General features: G+C 40.2%; 1 protein-coding gene across 1 annotated transcript in view; it reads right to left on the bottom strand.

Annotated features, from left to right (window-relative positions):
- Positions 1 to 213: 213 nt before the first annotated feature.
- Positions 214 to 18,472, bottom strand: part of LOC126470900 (eukaryotic translation initiation factor 1A, X-chromosomal) — a 35,341-nt gene continuing 17,082 nt past the window's right edge. Inside the window, exons 3-6 of the mRNA XM_050098932.1 lie at positions 15,086 to 15,189; positions 14,514 to 14,646; positions 7,550 to 7,653; positions 214 to 512 (exon numbers count right to left, since the gene is read on the bottom strand). Coding sequence (XP_049954889.1) covers positions 507 to 512; positions 7,550 to 7,653; positions 14,514 to 14,646; positions 15,086 to 15,189 — 347 coding nt within the window. The 3' untranslated portion in view covers positions 214 to 506. The remainder of the gene's footprint in view (positions 513 to 7,549; positions 7,654 to 14,513; positions 14,647 to 15,085; positions 15,190 to 18,472) is intronic.

Below are 18,472 nucleotides of genomic sequence, written 5' to 3' on the forward strand. Positions count from 1 at the left end.
TTATACATCAATAGGCCTACTAGAGTAACACCAGGAAAATACTTACCACAATGACTACAGTATCGAACTAACACATCAACATCAAATTACCTTTATTATATCCTTTAATACAAGTACATTTAAAATTTTATAACTAATGACATACAGTTTTCTATTTGAGGACTATACATCTCAAAACACAATAAATAAGTTTTGAAAAAAATAGCAAAAAAATCATCAGTAAAACGAATTTTATTGCAAATTTAAATGTTTCAAGCAAAACTTCAGAATCCAGCAAATTCAAAATCTCAGTGATCTATCCAAACCTCATAGTAAAATCTTTAAGCATTACAACAGCTAATTACATATCTGCAATACTGAAAAAAATCACAAAATTGAGATTGCAAGGACTTATTTTGTCATTTCCTTTTTTTTTAGTAAATGTTTTAGATACCAGAGACACTGGCTGGCAACACTGTCTGAAAGTGGTCTCTCACATAAAATATGAACCAGGTGTTCCTCAATCATCATATCTGCAACAACAACAAAAAAATGTGACAATATATTTACAGCGCTCACAGTAACAGAATGCAACAAGCCAGAGTGATCGAGGGCCTTTACAAGAATTTTCTCTCTCTCTCTCTCTCTCTCTCTCTCTCTCTCTCTCACACACACACACACACACACACACACACACACACACACACACGTTTTACTATAATAAAATAGTTACATTTCAAGGCTGACAGCAAAACTAAGACATCAGACAAATCATCATTGCCAGATGGTCTGGATCATCTCTATTATTTTCTGCAGCAGCTCACATTCACATTTTCTTGAATTAAATTTTTATATTTTTGGATGCTATAACATTACTTTTGAAACTTATTTTCATCTCTCTTGGACCCTCCACAATTTCTTTTTTGCAAATGTTACAGCAACAAACGAAATACATGACAATATTCACCATGCCCTTTATGTTACAAATTTTTCCAGACTATACTATTGATGGACACTTCCTGATGCAAATACTTTTAAGTCTTTCACTTACCAACAACCATATCACAGATTTTACCTTTCAGTAAAGAATTTTTTTTTTGGCTGGGAGGAAGAGGGAGTGTGTGTGTGTGTGTGTGTGTGTGTGGGAGGAGAAGAGATTATCTTACAAGGGATATGCCAATTAACAATGATAAATTATTTAATTTTCCTGTGAAGCATAATCATTCATGTTAAATACATCACTCCCTTGTCAAACAAATTTCAAACAAAATTATCTAAGTAGCTACTGCATTCAATTATTTAGCTTCTCCACCTGTTAAAGAAATCTGCAATATAATTTGAAATGTACGGGTATGTTAAGAGCACTGTGATTAGTATACAATAATTTTTCCTGATATCATCTGCCTGATAGTCAAGATCTTCTAAGAAAGAAGTAATGTCACCCCTTATGAGATGATTCCTTTTAAGTACCTCTGTTCACAGAAATCTTATTCATACAACTGTTGTGTACACACTCTTTTACTTCCCTGATCCTTTCACACAGCAGTGCTAAGACTTTTCAGTGTTGACTTACACATCACGATATTCTGAAATAATTTTGATAAATCTGGTATAAACAACAATTCCATAACAATCAATGCCAACACACAACAACATATATGTACCACTAAGATTTCTGGTTAATGAATTCTACTTGTTCTAGCAAAAATTTTGACACACAATCTGTGAGTGGCAAAGATGTTCAAGCAATGATTGCTGCTGGTTACAAACTGTCGGAAATGATGCGGTCAAGTTAAGGGATTTCCCTCAGCACATGCCTATGCTGTAAGTAGATACACTTAAAACTATTGCCGATGAAAATGGAAACACGTAGACGATTATTTTCTCATTTTATTAGTGGGGGATGCATTAATCATCTGGTCAAGCACTGAAAGTATATTTACCCACTTGCAAAATAGATATACATAATTTAACAAAAAGGTATCAGCCTTCCATAATTAACAGCTGCGCAAACCATCACACCACATTGGTACCAGTAGCTTCACACAACTGCCTCCCTCCTCAATACAAATGCCCATTTGGAGAGCCTCTGCAACACTGTTCGGGTTCAGGGGGGAATACCAAGGGGGCTGACGTGTGAATGAGAATTTGGATTGAGGAGGAGGGCATGCTAGTGTAGTCTGTCCACCTGAGCAAAGTACCGGTCTCAGGATGTCAGAGGGTAGTGCATCTGCCTACCAAGTAGGCCTGGTCTTGGTACAAATTATCATTCATCACTTTAGTTTGCATACATATACCATAGTTCCCAGAATGAGATTTTCACTCTGCAGTGGAGTGTGCGCTGATATGAAACTTCCTGGCAGATTAAAACTGTGTGCCCGACCGAGACTCGAACTCGGGACCTTTGCCTTTCGCGGGCAAGTGCTCTACCATCTGAGCTACCGAAGCACGACTCACACCCGGTCCTCACAGCTGTGGCTACGCCATGTCTCTGCAGTATCCTTTCTTTCAGGAGTGCTAGTTCTGCAAGGTTCACAGGAGAGCTTCTGTAAAGTTTGGAAGGTAGGAGACGAGATACTGGCAGAAGTAAAGCTGTGAGGACCGGGTGTGAGCCGTGCTTCGGTAGCTCACAAGGGAACCTCCCCATCGCACCCCCCTCAGATTTAGTTATAAGTTGGCACAGTGGATGGGCCTTGGAGAAACTGAACAAAGATCAATCAAGAAAACAGGAAGAAGTTGTGTGGAACTATGAAAAAATAAGCAAAATATTCAAACTGAGTAGTCCACGCACAAGATAGGCAACATCAAGGAGAGTGTTAACTCAGGATCGCCGTGGTCCCGTGGTTAGCGTGAGCAGCTGTGGAGTGAGAGGTCCTTGGTTCAAGTATTCCCTCGAGTGAAAAGTTTAATTTTTTATTTTCAGTTTATGTGACAAACTCTTACGTTTTCATCACTTCTTTGGGAGTGATTATCATATCCACAAGAAAACCTAAATCGGGCAAGGTAGAAGAATCTTTTTACCCATTCGCCAAGTGTATAAGTTAAGTGGGTCGACAACATATTCCTGTCCTGTGACGCCCATGCCGTCACTAGTGTCGTATAGAATATATCAGACGTGTTTTCCTGTGGAGGAATCAGTTGACCTACGACCTTACGATCAAGTGTTTTCGGTTCCCATTGGAGAGAAACGTCCTTTAGTCTACTAATCGCATGGTTTTGCGGTGCGGTCGCAAAACACAGACACTAAAGTTATTACAGTGAACAGAGAGGTCAATGAACGAATGGACAGATCATAACTATGCAAAAATAAAGAAAGTAAACTTTTCACTCGAGGGAAGACTTGAACCAAGGACCTCTCATTCCGCAACTGCTCACGCTAACCACGGCACTCCTGAAGTCACTCTATCCTTGATGTTGCCTGTCTTGCGCATGGACTACTCAGTTTGTATATTTTGCTTATTTTTTTCTTAGATCCACACAACTTCTTCCTGTTTTCTCGATTGATCCGTGTTCAGTTTTTCAAGGCCTACCCACTGTGCCAACTTATAACTAAATCTGAGGGTGGTACAATGGGGAGGTTCCCGTGTCAGATGGTAGAGCACTTGCCCGCGTAAGGCAAAGGTCCCGAGTTCGAGTCTCGGTTGGGCACACAGTTTTAATCTGCCAGGAAGTTTCATATACCATAGTTGTTTCGAGACTTGAGAAGGTCTCTGGAACCATATTGCTCATTTCACATTTGCACAGTGCTACGACAGACTGTTGTGAACATACTAACAATCCTGAATGTTGGGGTGTGGGCATTGAGATGGTAGGTGGGAGTGGTGCATTAAATGTCACTTTCTAATGTTTTTCTTCTGTAACTCTAAAACCGCAGCTCCTAGCAAAAATGTTTCCCAGTACAAAATTAAACTACATTACATTTCCTAAAAAAATGATCCTACTCACTTTTTCTATAAGACTAATACTTTGTGCATTGCAGGGGATGGAAAAATCACAGATTATTTAAGGTTTTGTTCTAACAGTATAAAATTAATGCCTATATTTAAATGATGTGGGTTAAAAACTACCATTAAATGTGTGTACCACATGCAAGTGCTACAGAGGCATATTAAGGGCTAAATTATGTTCTGGGAATGTAAAAGGGTGGAGGGGGAATGTGTGGGATAGAAGCACGATGTGTTCATGCCCTTTCCTCTTTCATAACCCTGCAAACTTAAGGTTGAGCAGGTGACCCCCACTCCATCTCCCAAACTATTTCACAAGAAGCAACTATACGCTGATGCACTAACATGGACCATTTCCAGTTGTGAATCACTGGTCACAAAATGTGCAGACGTAACTGGGCAGCGTGCAGATACGAGTTACTAGTAACATTAATGCAAGCAATGCATACGGACAGAATCTACTGCACACTATTCTATATCGCTTGAGGGGAAAGTCATTCTTAGTCATCATTTAGTGATATTCTGAAGAAGGCAACTTCCTCACCATGAGTGACATTTGTTATTCAGTTTACAAACAGACTATACCTTCCCTGGACTTCATGTCCAGTTTTCTTACGCGTGTGTTTATATAGTGGAGTTATTTTCAGTTTATTACTTGAGTACTCTTTGTGGTTGTTAAATGATCCATTAATTTGTAAGTGTGATGTTGGCAGTTATCTTTGTAGTGTTGTTGGGAAAGGGATTGGACTGGTAAATGTGGCACACTGGAGCTGTGTATCGTTGAGAGTATATTGTAAGGCCATTAATCGTGGTGTTAGACACTTGATGGTGAATTAATGACTGGCCAGAAAGCTACTGCACTTATCTCACTATTAACTGTTTTAGTGGTAAGCAACCGTATTTACTCCAATCTAAGCCACACTTTTTCTCCAGTTTTTGTAATCCAAAAAACTGCCTGCGGCTTAGAATCGAGTGCAAAGTAAGCGGAAGTTCTGTAAAATGTTGGTAGGTGCCACCACAATTAACTTCTGCTGTTGAATATATGTAGCGCTACACAGGCATGCTTTGCATGCACCAAGATAAATACTGGCACCAAAACCTCTGCGTCAGTAAATAAATTAAGGTGGAAGACGAGTTTTTTCTCTGCTCCGAGTTTCCACCACTGCATTTTCATACATTATACATTAACCAACGAAGTAAATACAAATTCTGTATTGTTCATCTACGAATGTAGCAGCCTTTCAATGTACTACGAAAATCCAATTGGCAAGACTGTTTGGGATGTTTGTCAATATAGCCAACTCTACGTTCTGAATTTTTTCCTACCTGTGAGAAGAGATGGTTGCTAATAGGAACTTTTATGAACTGTGAATCACATGCAGTATTCTCTTCACCATAAGATTAATACAAATATAAACATTTTGTCATTTATTGTTTCGTGTTTTGCTGGTATCTCATTTAAATCCTGTCTGCCTAATAAACTACGAAACTAGAGTGAGACAACAGCAAACGCGGAAGAATATACATATCATGTCATGCTTATATTTGTATTATTCTTATGCCTAATAGTGATACAGTCCGAAATGAAGCACGGCAATTGACTAGATTTTTAAATCTAAGATGACTAATTTCTGTGCAGAATGTTATGTACTAAAGAGGTGTCTGCAAAGATTTTCAAACGGAGAAAAATTTTCGCTAAGCTCTCGTCCAGAACTTGTATCATACACAGTATATTATTTGGTTCTTGTTGATCATTATCAAATAAAGCAGTGTAAGTAACAACAAATAGCAGTATATATATATATATATATATATATATAATATATATATATATATATATATATATATATCTCTTTTAAAAAATTGGAGGTGGTGGTGGCGGCGCGCACAAAAGCAAGCAATGCTGCGAGCGGCAACAGGTCGTAAACACTCATTATCAGAATGCGACAAACAATGCATGACATAGTACAGTAATGCATTTTCAGCTTAGAGTGACGTTAACACCTATAAGAAAGGGAACGGAACGTATCAGATCAAAGAAAAATACGCAATAATCGATTCAAACCAGATGAAGCACGCGAAAAAGGAAGGGTACCCGTATAAATACGGACGGAGCGCCTGACGCGTAGCAATGGCTACCTGGTGAAGCTTAACTACTAAGCTTATGACTCGAACCAAACTACTGTAGCTGTATCGTCATTCATTCGACCTAAATTGTGTCTCATATTAAAATGGACCAACTTCGTTTAGATTTGGAAGTGTGGCCTAAAACTTTTCTCTCCCCTTGAATTTCGAGTCTCAAATTTCAGGTGCGGCTTAGATTCGGGAAATTTTTTCCCCCTTGATTTCGAGTCTCATTTTTCAGGTGCGGCTTAGATTCGAGAAAATACGGTACACAAATCTCTTCCATTCACAAATTGCTGGCACTTCTGGAATGGGCTGCACTAAATGGTTACCGCATATCCGCAACATGTCTTCCAAGATGGGTGTGAATATGTGCGATGAATGGGGCCAATCATGTTCAGTCCAAAACAGTAATATCCTGCAATGCATCGCCTTACTTTTGTTTAAGTATCTGAAGTTCTGTAACACCTACAGGACCTACTACTGTTGCAGAGGGAGACAATTTAAGCCTCTTTAAATTTTGGGAGAGGTGAGGCCAAGATCATGGGTTTGCTAGCTCTCATGATGTGCTTGTATTCTGGACAGTGACAGTGGAGACAATGAAACAGATATTATTTAATACATACTGATAGCATGTTACACTTGGAAAAGGCTCTTCAGTGTGGTAGACATTTGGCAGATCCAGCTGTTGAGCTTTTTCTCGCAACAGCTGATTTAACAACTGCAAGTAAGTACTCATCAAACTGAAAATAACTCCACTATATTAACACAAGCTCAGTGAAGTTATTTTGTCAACTCACATAAGAGAAATGGATGGGAAATGCTGGGGGTATAGTCTGAAAAGCAAGCAGTGTTCATGATGGAGGAAGTTTCCTTTCCCAGAAGAATACTAACAGCTTCTGTATAGGATGACTCAGGATCTGTTTCCCCCCTAGCAGTACAGAACAATAACAACGTACAGATATTTATGTACATTCTGTCCATATGCATTATTTGTATTAGTGTTGCTAATAACTCTTACCTGCATCCTAAACTGTGTTAATGGATTTTATGCAGAATGAACATTTCTCAGGTACATCTGTGCATCATGTCAGTGATTCATAAGACACACTGTAGAGGGTACATATTACTTTTTGAACCACCCTGTAGTTGCTTCTCGTGATGTAGTGGGCTAGATGGAATCAGAAATAACCTGTGCGATCTTAAATTAAGATCGAATCCAAGCTAGTTTTCTTAATGGAACCTCATACACAAATATATAATTTCTATCAAAACGCGACAGACTCAAAATAATTAGGAAAAATGCACCCTAAAAATACTTTTAGTTGTTACAGTGCACGTTCATGGCTACAATACCACACACAGTTGAGATTACTTATATCTTTGAACCCTACATCAGTTGTAAATACAATTGGTAATTACCTATTCAGCCACCAATTTACACATATGAAAACACAGCACTCACTCAAACAAATTAAGAGACTAAAAATTAGGGTACTCACAGCGTCAACTGGGTCTGCTTCACCTTCATCACTAACTTCATCTCCAAATTCAATATCTTCATCAAATCCATCCTCAACAAATGTAACAGTGTCATTGATACGAACTACAAAGGAACATAAAAAAATGCAAATTAACGAATTATTCATGGCCGAGTTGGGAGATATTAAAAAGCTGACTTCTTATTTTGAAACTTTATTGGCAATAATACTTGAGAGTAAGAGGATTACTAAACAGTAGCACCATTAAAAATTGATAAATCATTGTTAATATATTGGAAGCAGCAAGTAACAAATTACTTTCATTTAAAGATATGTATGTCGCCTGCTATCAATGAAATACTCAAATTTCCAAAACCATTAAATTGTGTCTTAAGTTACTACAAAAAGTTGTACTTTGAACCTTCACACACACACACACACACACACACACACACACACACACACACACACACACACACAGTAGCGTCAGCAAGCATTGAAAAAAATATTGCAAAGAAAATGTAAGCAACCTGAGCACTATACGAAGACAGGGGCAATGCCTCGACCCCATGATGATGAACTTTATTAGAAACCTACGGAACACGGAAAATCTCAGGACAAAACTATCTGTGATAAATGTAGTTACAAAACAAGGTACTTAGTACAGTTTCTAACTGTACTCTGGTGAATGATTTTAATGGCCAAAATCTTGCGAGAAATCCAGAAGCAATGTTGTTATAACTGGACCCAATCAAACAATGGAAACTCTAGGTTGTAATATCAACAATACATCTGTTCCCCTTCCCCATCCACATTGTTATTCACGTGACGGTTGCAGTCCGGTCAGAGCTGACAGTGGTAGCGGTCATATGTAGATGAAGGGAGTGAGAGTGTTTTTCTCTTTTTTTTTTGAGAGAGAAGGTGGTTTGTTCTCAAATTTTTTTTTTAATTTCATTCAAGCAAAACTCAGTTGTTATGTTGGTATGAATGCTTTAGCTCCCACAGTAACATACCACTCCTGAATGAAAAAAGGGGTGAAGAACCTAAAATTTGCACCGCAAATATTACGGAAATGGAAAGCTCTTTTCATGTGTGGTTTTCACAGAATGAATTATTGGTAGTCGGGGGCTTGTACTGTTAGTCAATCAATAGATTGTTAGAATACTTAGAAAGTGTATTTTTTGTTCAAACACACATTTTTAAAGGGAAAAATAGCTATTGTCACTAACAAATGTCAGTGGTGTTTGCTGCAGGATTCTAATGAGAGTCATTTAAGAGATATTTTGAGAAGTTCTCAAACTGACACTTGTACAATACCTGTGGCAGTACACACTAAAGTACAGCAAAAATACATAAACTAATTATGTGGATTCTGACCATCAACAAGAAAACTGACCATCACAGGTTGTGATCAAAATGACCACCAGCACAGCAAACACACTGCAAGGTCATATGGGGGAATGCTCCCACCAAGGTATAGCTCCTTTATGTCCAATCCAATGATATGGCAACAATTTGTGAAGACATGCTGAAGTACTTCTTGTACTATGGCTGGACAGCTACCACGTCGGTACCACAGATTCCTCCTCATCTGCACAGGAATGTCTTCCAGCATCGTTGAAAGGTGGGCTGTTAGGAGGCTGCGATATTTGTGCACTTTCAGTGTTCCATCTATGAAACACAGGCCTATGAGCTGACGGTGCACAGTATCCAAACCACATACTTACACTCCCAAACAATAGAAGTTCCACCTGACGAAGCCTACAGGGATTGTCAACAAACCAATAGTCCAACAGTTTACTTATCCATGACTGGTAAATATGGCTTCATCACTAAACGAGATGCACAATATTTTTGGAGCAGCTCGTATTAATGTCCATATACAGAATTTAACATGATCACCATAATCGTTTCTATGCAGCTCTTGACAGAGAGATGTGATGGGGACGGAACCCATGGTTGGTTGGTTTGTTTAAAAGAGGGGGAAGGAGCCAAACTGCTAGGTCATCAGTCTCTTGTTCTGAATAAAACAATGCAACAAAGGTGAGAACAAAACAAGCAAGACTGACAACACAAAATGGACAGAAAGGAAAAACCACAAGAATAACGGAAGGGCAACACACACTTAAATGGACGTAAGGAGAGAAGAAAACCACAGAAACAGGAAACAGGCAGAAGAGATTAAAATGCCAAATTAGATTACCATGGCTGGCTGAACATGAGATTAAAGCCAGCCACTCTGCAACACATTAAAACCTCCACCCTAAAAGCACTAGCGTGGACAAAGGACATGCGCTAAAACTTAGATCAAATGATAAAACCCACTCCCATTAATAGAATGTAAAACTAAACCAGCCGATCAGGCGTTGTCAGATAAAATTAACGGCAAAGAGTCCGTTAACCGAAGATTTCGTCACAGGGCAGTCAATGTGGGACAGTGCATCAGAATAAGGGCCACTGTCAACCGGGTGCCACATCGACACTGACGCAGGTCTTCATGGCGCAGGAGGTAGCCGTGGGTCACCCAAGCGTGGCCAATGCAGAGTTGGCAGAGAACCACAGAGTCCCTGCGAGAGGCCCGCATGGAGGACTGCCACACATTTGTGGTCTCCTTAATGGCACGTTGTTTGTTGTTTGTACTGAGACTATGCCATTACGTCTCCCAAACCCAAAAAACCTGGCAGTGTAAAAACGAACGCGGGTCAGTTATTGGAATGCCAATCTCCATAAGTGGTTTCTGTCTAGCCTGTTTGGCCAGCCTGTCGGCAAGTTTGTTGCCTGGGATTCCGACATGTCTTGGGGTCTACACAAACACCACTGAACGACTGGACCATTCCAGGGCACAAATGGACTCCTGGATGGTCACTACCAAAGGATGACGAGGGTAACACTGGTCGACAACTTTTAAGCTGCTCAAGGAGTCAGTACATAGAAGAAACTGACTCCCCAGGGCACGAACAGATGTCCTCAAGAGCACGAGAGATAGCCACCAGCTCTGCAGGGAAAACACTGCAGCCATCGGGCAAGGAATTCTGTTCAATATGTCCTACATGGACATACGTGAAACAGACTTGACCATCAGCCATCGAGCAGTCAGTGTAATCCACTTCGTGGCCTCGGTACATGTCAAGAATCGAGAGTAAGTGACAGCAGACAGCCGCAGGGTGAACTGAGTCCTTTGGGGCATGTGAAAGGTCCAGGCAAATGGACCTCGAGTATAGGTGGTAAAGGCTAGGACTCCAGTTCAGATAGAAGGGATCGGACGTGAACTGCAATTTTAAGCCCTGACCTGGGCCGCCAATGCAGGATATGAACCACAGTGGGTGGGAAAAGGAGACTGTAATTCAGATGCGCAGGAGAACTACGAACATGTGCAATGGACTTGGTGAGCAGTTGCGCACGTCTGACCTGCAATGGAGGGCCTCCAGCCTCCGCCAGGACACTGGTCACCGGACTCGTTCTAAAAGCTCCCATCATTAGTCGAACGCCACAATGGTGCACTGTGTCGAGTAAACGCAATGCTGATGGCGCCGCCAAACTATAAACCAGACTCCCATAGTTAAGGCGCGATTGAACATGGCTCTGTAGAGCTGCAGCAGCTTAGAGCGATCTGCACCCCAGTTGGTGTTGCTCAGACAGCGGAGGGCACTGAGGTGCTGCCAGCACTTCCGCTTAAGCTGACGAAGGTGAGAAAGCCATGTCAATTGGGTGTCGAAAACCAGTCCTAAAAATCGATATGTCTCCACTACAGAGAGGGGATCATCAGCGAGGTAAAGTTCTGGTTCCAGATGAACGGTACGATGCCAAGAGAAGTACACAACACACGACTTCGTGGCCGAAAACGGTAGTCGTAGGCTAGAGCCTATGACTGCATCTTGTGGCTGGCTCCCTGTAGGTGCCACTCACCAACACCAGTACTGGTGGAGCAGAGTGAAATGCAGAAGTGGTTTGGATACAGAGAGGGTGAGACATATGGCTCTATTGCTGCTGCTAGACCATTAATGGACAATAAAAATAGAGAGAAACTCAATACAGAGCCCTGTTCAACCCCATTCTCCTGGATTGGATATGGGGGAGGGGGAGGGGGGGGGGCTATGGGAGGCACCAACTTGGACACAGAAAGTACGAAGCAACAAGAAATTCTGTATAAAAATTTGGAATGGACCTCGGAGACCCCACTCTTATAATGTGGCAAGGATATGTCGTTGCCAGGTGGTGTCGTACGCTTTTTGTAAATCAAAACAAACGACAACAAGGTGTTGGCATCTGGAAAAGGCAGTTCAGCTGGCAGACTTGAGGGACACAAGATCATCAGTGGTAGAGCAACCCAGGCGGAAACCGTCCTGGCACAGAGCCAGTAGCCACGTGACTCCAGGACCCAACCCAACCACCGACACACCATACGTTCCAGCAGCTTATGAAGAATGTTGGTGAGGCTGATGGGCCGATAGCTATCCATATCATACGGGTTTTTCCCAGGTTCCAGCACTGGTATGATGGTGCTCTCCCACCAGTGCGATGGAAAGATGCCATCGCGCCAGATCTGGTTGAAAATCAGGAGGAGATGTCACTTGTAGTCAGACAAGAGATGTTTAATCATCTGACTCTGGATCCGATCTGGCCCAGGAGCTGTGTTGGGGCAATGAGCAAGGGCACTGAGGAGCTCCCACTCTGTAACTGGAGCATTATAGGATTCACTGTGGCGTGTAGTGAACAAGAGGACTTCCCCTTCCATCTGCCATTTGAGAGTGCGAAAGGCTGGGGGTAATTCTCTAACGCAGAGGCGTGAGCACAGTGCTCATCAATCACATTTTTGGCAGCAGATATCACACCATTTATGTTAACACTGGGGACACCTGTTGGGGTCTGGTACCCAAAAACTTGTTTGATCTTTGCCCAGACTTGTGAAGGTGACGTATAGCACCCAATGGTCGTGACTTATCTCTCCCAACACTCCTGTTTCTGTTGTCTGATAAGCTGGCGAACATGAGCATGGAGCCGTTTAAAGGCTATGAGGTGCTCCACGGAAGGGTGCTGCTTATGCCAATGCAGAGCTCACCAACACTCCTTAATTGCCTTAGTGACTTCCGGCGACCGCCAAGGGACTTTCTATTGGCAGGGCACCATAAAGAACGAGGGATCTTGTTTTCTGCCACAGAAACGATTGTTGATGTTACCTGCTCAACCGTAGAACCCATGTCAATGGACAATGTGCAGGACACTTTGCTCACTCATTCTACTTTCTTGCGCACTTTTGTGGCATTAACACGCGGAGCTGCTGCAACAGCAGCAAGAATATTGATTTCGCCCTCCTCTGCTGTCACTTGTTTCCTTCTGTTACATTGCCTAGGTGTTACACTACCACTTTCATGTAACTGATTGTAGAGTTTGATGAATGATTGTGACATGGTTGAAGTCTATTGGGATATTTGCAGCATACACAGTACAAAAACAAATTGCCTTTTCCTACATTCTCCACACACAGTGAGCACGTAGTATTTTTCTACATTGGTAAATCCCACTGTTCACTCCCAACCTACTGCTTGGACTGGCACACACTAGCTGAATGGTCATAACTGCAGAATCTGAGGTACTCCAAACACGCATTATGTACACGGTAAGTGACAAGCAGAACGTGAATTTATGATGAAATTATTTAACTTTTAACTATCACAGAAGCTTTACAAGTTTGTGCTACATACCTACTGTCTATTTTAGAAAAAAAGTTCGACAATACTGACTGGAATACGTACTGAAATCACAATGTTATTGAAGATTAAATATAGAGAGCAAAATGTTATCCACAGCTTGTACAGGAAACAGGCGGCAGTCTGGACATGTAGGAAAATCAGTAGTTGACAACGGAGGAAGACAGGATTACAGTCTATTCCTGGTGTACATATAGTAAGCAGTGAAGGGAGATAAGAAGAAATGCAAAAAACAAATTGAAGTTGTGGAGAAGAAACAATAATTTTAAGCTTTGCCAATGGCAATGAACTTTGAACGGCAAAGGATTTTGAAGATTTGCTGAAGGGAATGCATAGTGTCTTGAGAAAGGGTAATAAAATGAACATAAATAAGAGCAAAACAAATGTAAAGTAATCCCACACACTTAAGTCAGACGAGCCAGTGGGTAGCCAAGTTTTGCTGCTTGTGCAGCAAAATAACTAAAGATGGAATGAGTAAAGAAGATACAAAATTCAGACTGCCAATAGCTAGATAAAACTGAACTGTTAGAAAGCATTCTCTGAACCAATTTGACTTTTAGAGAGAGAGAGAGAGAGAGAGAGAGAGAGAGAGAGAGAGAGAAGTATACACACGAGGATAATAGAAGATCTTGAAATATGGTACTAGAAGAAATGAATAAGACTAGACAGATAGATCAAGCAACTAAAGGAGAAGTTCTGAACAGAAATGGCAAAGGAAAGAGCTTTGCAGCGCAACTTCATGACAAGAAGGTATAGGTTGATAAGACATATCCTGAGCCGTTAAGGTATAGTTAAATTAGTAATGGAGGGAAATGGGGGAGGGACAGAAAATTGTAGAGGGAGACAAAGGCTAGACTACAAAAAGAATCATCTAGCGGCTGTAGGTTGCAGAAGTTATTAACAGATGAAGAGACTTTTAAAGCATAGATCAGAATCGACAGCCATATCAAACTAGTCTTCAGACTGAAGACAACATCAGCAAGAATGATAATACTAAATTGTAAGAAAATTGAATGAACTAATTGTATATGTGTGCAATCTGCTTGGATCCCTATTTTAACACACTTGCTGGACACATGAATTATGCAATTGTTTCCATCATACAGTTCAGTGCTTCAGTCCAGTCCAGCTGAAACTTTAAAAATATATTATCTTCACCAGTACTATATCTATTTGCTACCTTGTAAAATCATGCTAGCAACTAAGTATGCTTTCATTGAGGTCACATATTATATACCATTTTTCACTGAACATGAAAGGCAATTGCATTCTCTTACCTGTTTCTGGAAATTCACCATATGTTTTCAGGTTTCTTGCCTCGTCAGGTGTATATTTCAGGATCACATCAGCTTTGGCATCCTGATAATCTCTCAATCCAATGAGTATAATATCACCTTGGTTTATCCAAACCTGAAATAAAAAAAAATGGCTCTGAGCACTATGAGACTTAACATCTGAGGTCATCAGTCCCCTAGACTTAGAATTACTTTAACTAACCTAAGGACATATCACACACACACACACACACACACACACACACACACACACACACACACACACGCCCGAGGCAGGATTCGAACCTGCGACCGTAGTGGTGGCGCGGTTCCAGACTGTAGCGCCTAGAACCGCTCGGCCACACCGGCCGGCCCTGAAATAAAGCTTGGATTATGAAACACACACATTTTTAAACAATTAGCATTTAAATTATGACTGACAGAGTCCATCTTCTTGTAAGAGTGCAATCACAATTATTGTTGGAAGATGCTACTGAATCATCATTTTCTGCACACAAAGAATGAGAGCTTGAATCTAGGATGATTGATCATACAGAAGAATATTAAAAATTTACCTTTTTCCTCAACTTTCCTCGAATATGACACAGTCTCTTTATTCCATCAAAACACATAGCTTCCAACCTGCCATTACCCAACATTTTTGTGACTTGGGCGTATTCTGTAAGAGAAGATTCACTTTTGTTACAAAAGTCTAGATTTATTATGCTGATCTACTTCACGTGTGTGTGTGTAAAACAATTACTCCTTCATTGCAAGTTACCAAGCAGTGGCTGATGGGAGTAGCCGTTTTGACAGAAGGTGTATTACTTTGAACCAATATTCATTCACTCTTTCTGGTTGCTACCAATCTTAGTTCTCAATAATTTGTGTGAAGAGTATCTTCACTGAACATTACAACAAATTTAAATTAATGCAAATTCAATTACATATAACATTTCCGTGATCTGTAACGCCATGTGTTATGAAAACTTCTGTTTGAGTCTGCAGATACAGTGAACACAACGTCGTCATAACTATGGTTGACTAGATTGGTCACACTGAAAAAGCTGTCAGCAGCAACCATTCGAAACATGCTTCTCCCATCAGCCATTGCACTGTAACTCCTCTAGAGTGAACCATCATATATATTATGATGGTTAACTTTAGTCCTTCAACTGTTTGTATTCCACCCACAACTTTCCAGTATGGTATTCATATCATATACTGTTTGAATTTCAACATGAACATTAATAACATATGAAGTAGTCGTTTTATTTCTGCATTACTATTCATTCTTTTACTGTATTATATACTATTCAATATGTCGATTATAACATACCTGATGAGCTAAGATCAAATGTAAATCACAGATCATCATTAACAAATAATTAGTAACTGTATAAACTTGCAGTCTGTTGAGCCTTGAGTAGTAGGGAAAAGTTTGAGGAAAGTTTACTAAATATGCTGTTGCTATTATTGACAAATTATGAAAGAATAGCTCTACAAAAATATCACTACAGTAAGCTTGCAGATCGCTATTTATAGTACTGTCAACAGAGTTTTGAAGAACACTCAATACATCCAAGATGCCTAGTGATCTACTGTGATAAACAAGTGGTAATATGTTGCAAAACTGGGCAGTCAGAGGCACTGAGAATATTTGGTGCTGCTCAGTTTGTGCATCAGTTTGTTTAAAGCCTGTTATTTGTATTCAGACTGTCTTCTAAACTATATTTCTACTTACAATGTTCTTCTCTTTGAAAAATCTTAATATCACAGCTTGTGATGTACAAAATTAATTGTCAGGAAATTTACTGTTGCATACTGAAGATTACACATTTAAGTTGATTGCAAATGTCAATTAGCTACTAGTATTGGAAATTATGTAACCGTAATTCTACTGAAAATCCTTGTAGTCTAGATAGTCCAACCAAAAATGACCAAAAAATGTTGAATAGGGAAAAGTTTGTGTAGTCATCAGTTTTTGTTCAGTGGTAGGAGGGAGTGCCATGAACAACACACTAAAAATCCTGACTGGTGGGAACTGAGAGTGGGGGTTGGGCAGAGGGGAGTTTAAAAGTAATTAATGTTTTTCTTGAACAACTTTAAAAATGTAGCTTCTAGCAACAATGTTTCCCAGCACAAAATTAGACTACATTGAATTACCCCCAAAAACGTTGTGTATTTTTTTCTACAGGACCAACAGGTGCCACATTGAGGTGGATGGAAAAAATGACAGAGTAATAAAAATATTGTTTCAATGCTATAAAACTAATGTTTGTCATTAAATAAATAGGGTTACGAAGAAATATTAAGTGTGTGTAACAGCTAAGTGCAGTGGAACTGTATTAAGGGATAAAATTTGTTCAGGGGATGTGACGAGTTGGAGAAGGGAGGGGAGAGTAGACACATACGGGAAGGTTGATCATCACACTGTGATCAGGCACTTCCCTCCTTCGTTGTGATCATGCACTTCCCTCCTCCATAAGTCTGAAAACCGATTAGTGAATAGATGATCCCTACTCTCTCTACTGTACTCTCGCAAGAGGCAAGTATAGGAATACCACGAAGTTATAGCGATGTCTATGCACCTCACCTTAGGCACCACTGATGACAGTGCACAGACAAGCATGTGGGAGGGACGGGGGTTCTGTTTGCAAAGTGCATTAGTACTACGCGTAATACAGATGTGAGTTTCTAATAATACTAACAAGAAACGCACATGAACAGAATGTATGTAGATGTCTGCACATTGTTCTACACTACTAGAGGTAAAACATTCCCAGTCATCGTGTACAGCAACTATAGTGTTCTTCCAGGAAAGAAAACTTTTACCACCTGTTTGCTTTTCAGTTTACAGACTGTACTTCCCCACAATTTGCTGCCCAGTTCCTTTATGTGAGTACACAAAATAACTTCACTGAGTTCTTGTTTACGCAATGGAGTTATTTTCAGTTTATTAAGTTAGTACTTTTTATTGTAGTGAAGTGAGCTCACAAGCTGGATGTTTTAACTGTCTACCACACTAAAGAGCCTGCCCCAGCAGTAACACACTGTCAGTATGTATAATATTGTCTACTATCAGTGGCTGGAATATCACATAAAAAATAATAAATTGACCTTTAAAACATTACCCCCCCCCCCCACACACACACACACACACACACACACACACACACACACACACACATTCCACAAGTCAGGATTTTTAGCATATCGTTCATGGCACTCGCTCCTACCACTGTACATAAACTTACAACTGTACAAATTTCTTAACCTAATTTTCCTTTGTTGACTGGACTAATGCTTTTGAAGCATGTTGTGCTTATTAAGCACACACTGCAATTAATGCTATATCAATTACAAATACTTTTGATAAACACAGACTCACCTCCTAAGGACACGGTGACTATTGTAATGTACAGAATAGTCACAGGTCATGGTGTTATTTGATTTATCATGGCTGATTTCTACTCTTAACAGACGCACCCTGAGATATTCATTAGCCTAGTACTAAAATGTTAAAAGCACCCCTAAACTGCATCACGAAATTTACAGAAACAACTGGTATCCATGACTGATCAACTTTGTGTTTGTGATTATGAGCCTAACTTCTCACCATAAACCTTGAGAAATTAAAATTCCTCTTGGTTTTAGGAAGAGAAGGCAAACTCAGTTAAACTTTAAACTTGCACACTGAGACAACTGGTTGGAGAAGTTACGCAAAAAAAGCCTTCTCCTTGACATGCATTGATGTCTTAACTGGGTAACTTTCCTTATCAATAGTGAAACTTCCTACAGGTAGATATTTACAGTAAGATTAGCATGGACAATATTAACTATCAATTTCTTTAGGATACAAACAGAAAAATCAACACTTACATGATGAAAAACTTAACAGGTGTGTATGTGGGAGGTGATGAGGCATGGTATGTGCATGCAGCCTCCCACTCCCACTTCCA

This window comes from Schistocerca serialis, chromosome 1, assembly GCF_023864345.2.
Source record: "Schistocerca serialis cubense isolate TAMUIC-IGC-003099 chromosome 1, iqSchSeri2.2, whole genome shotgun sequence".
Lineage (NCBI taxonomy): Eukaryota > Metazoa > Arthropoda > Insecta > Orthoptera > Acrididae > Schistocerca > Schistocerca serialis.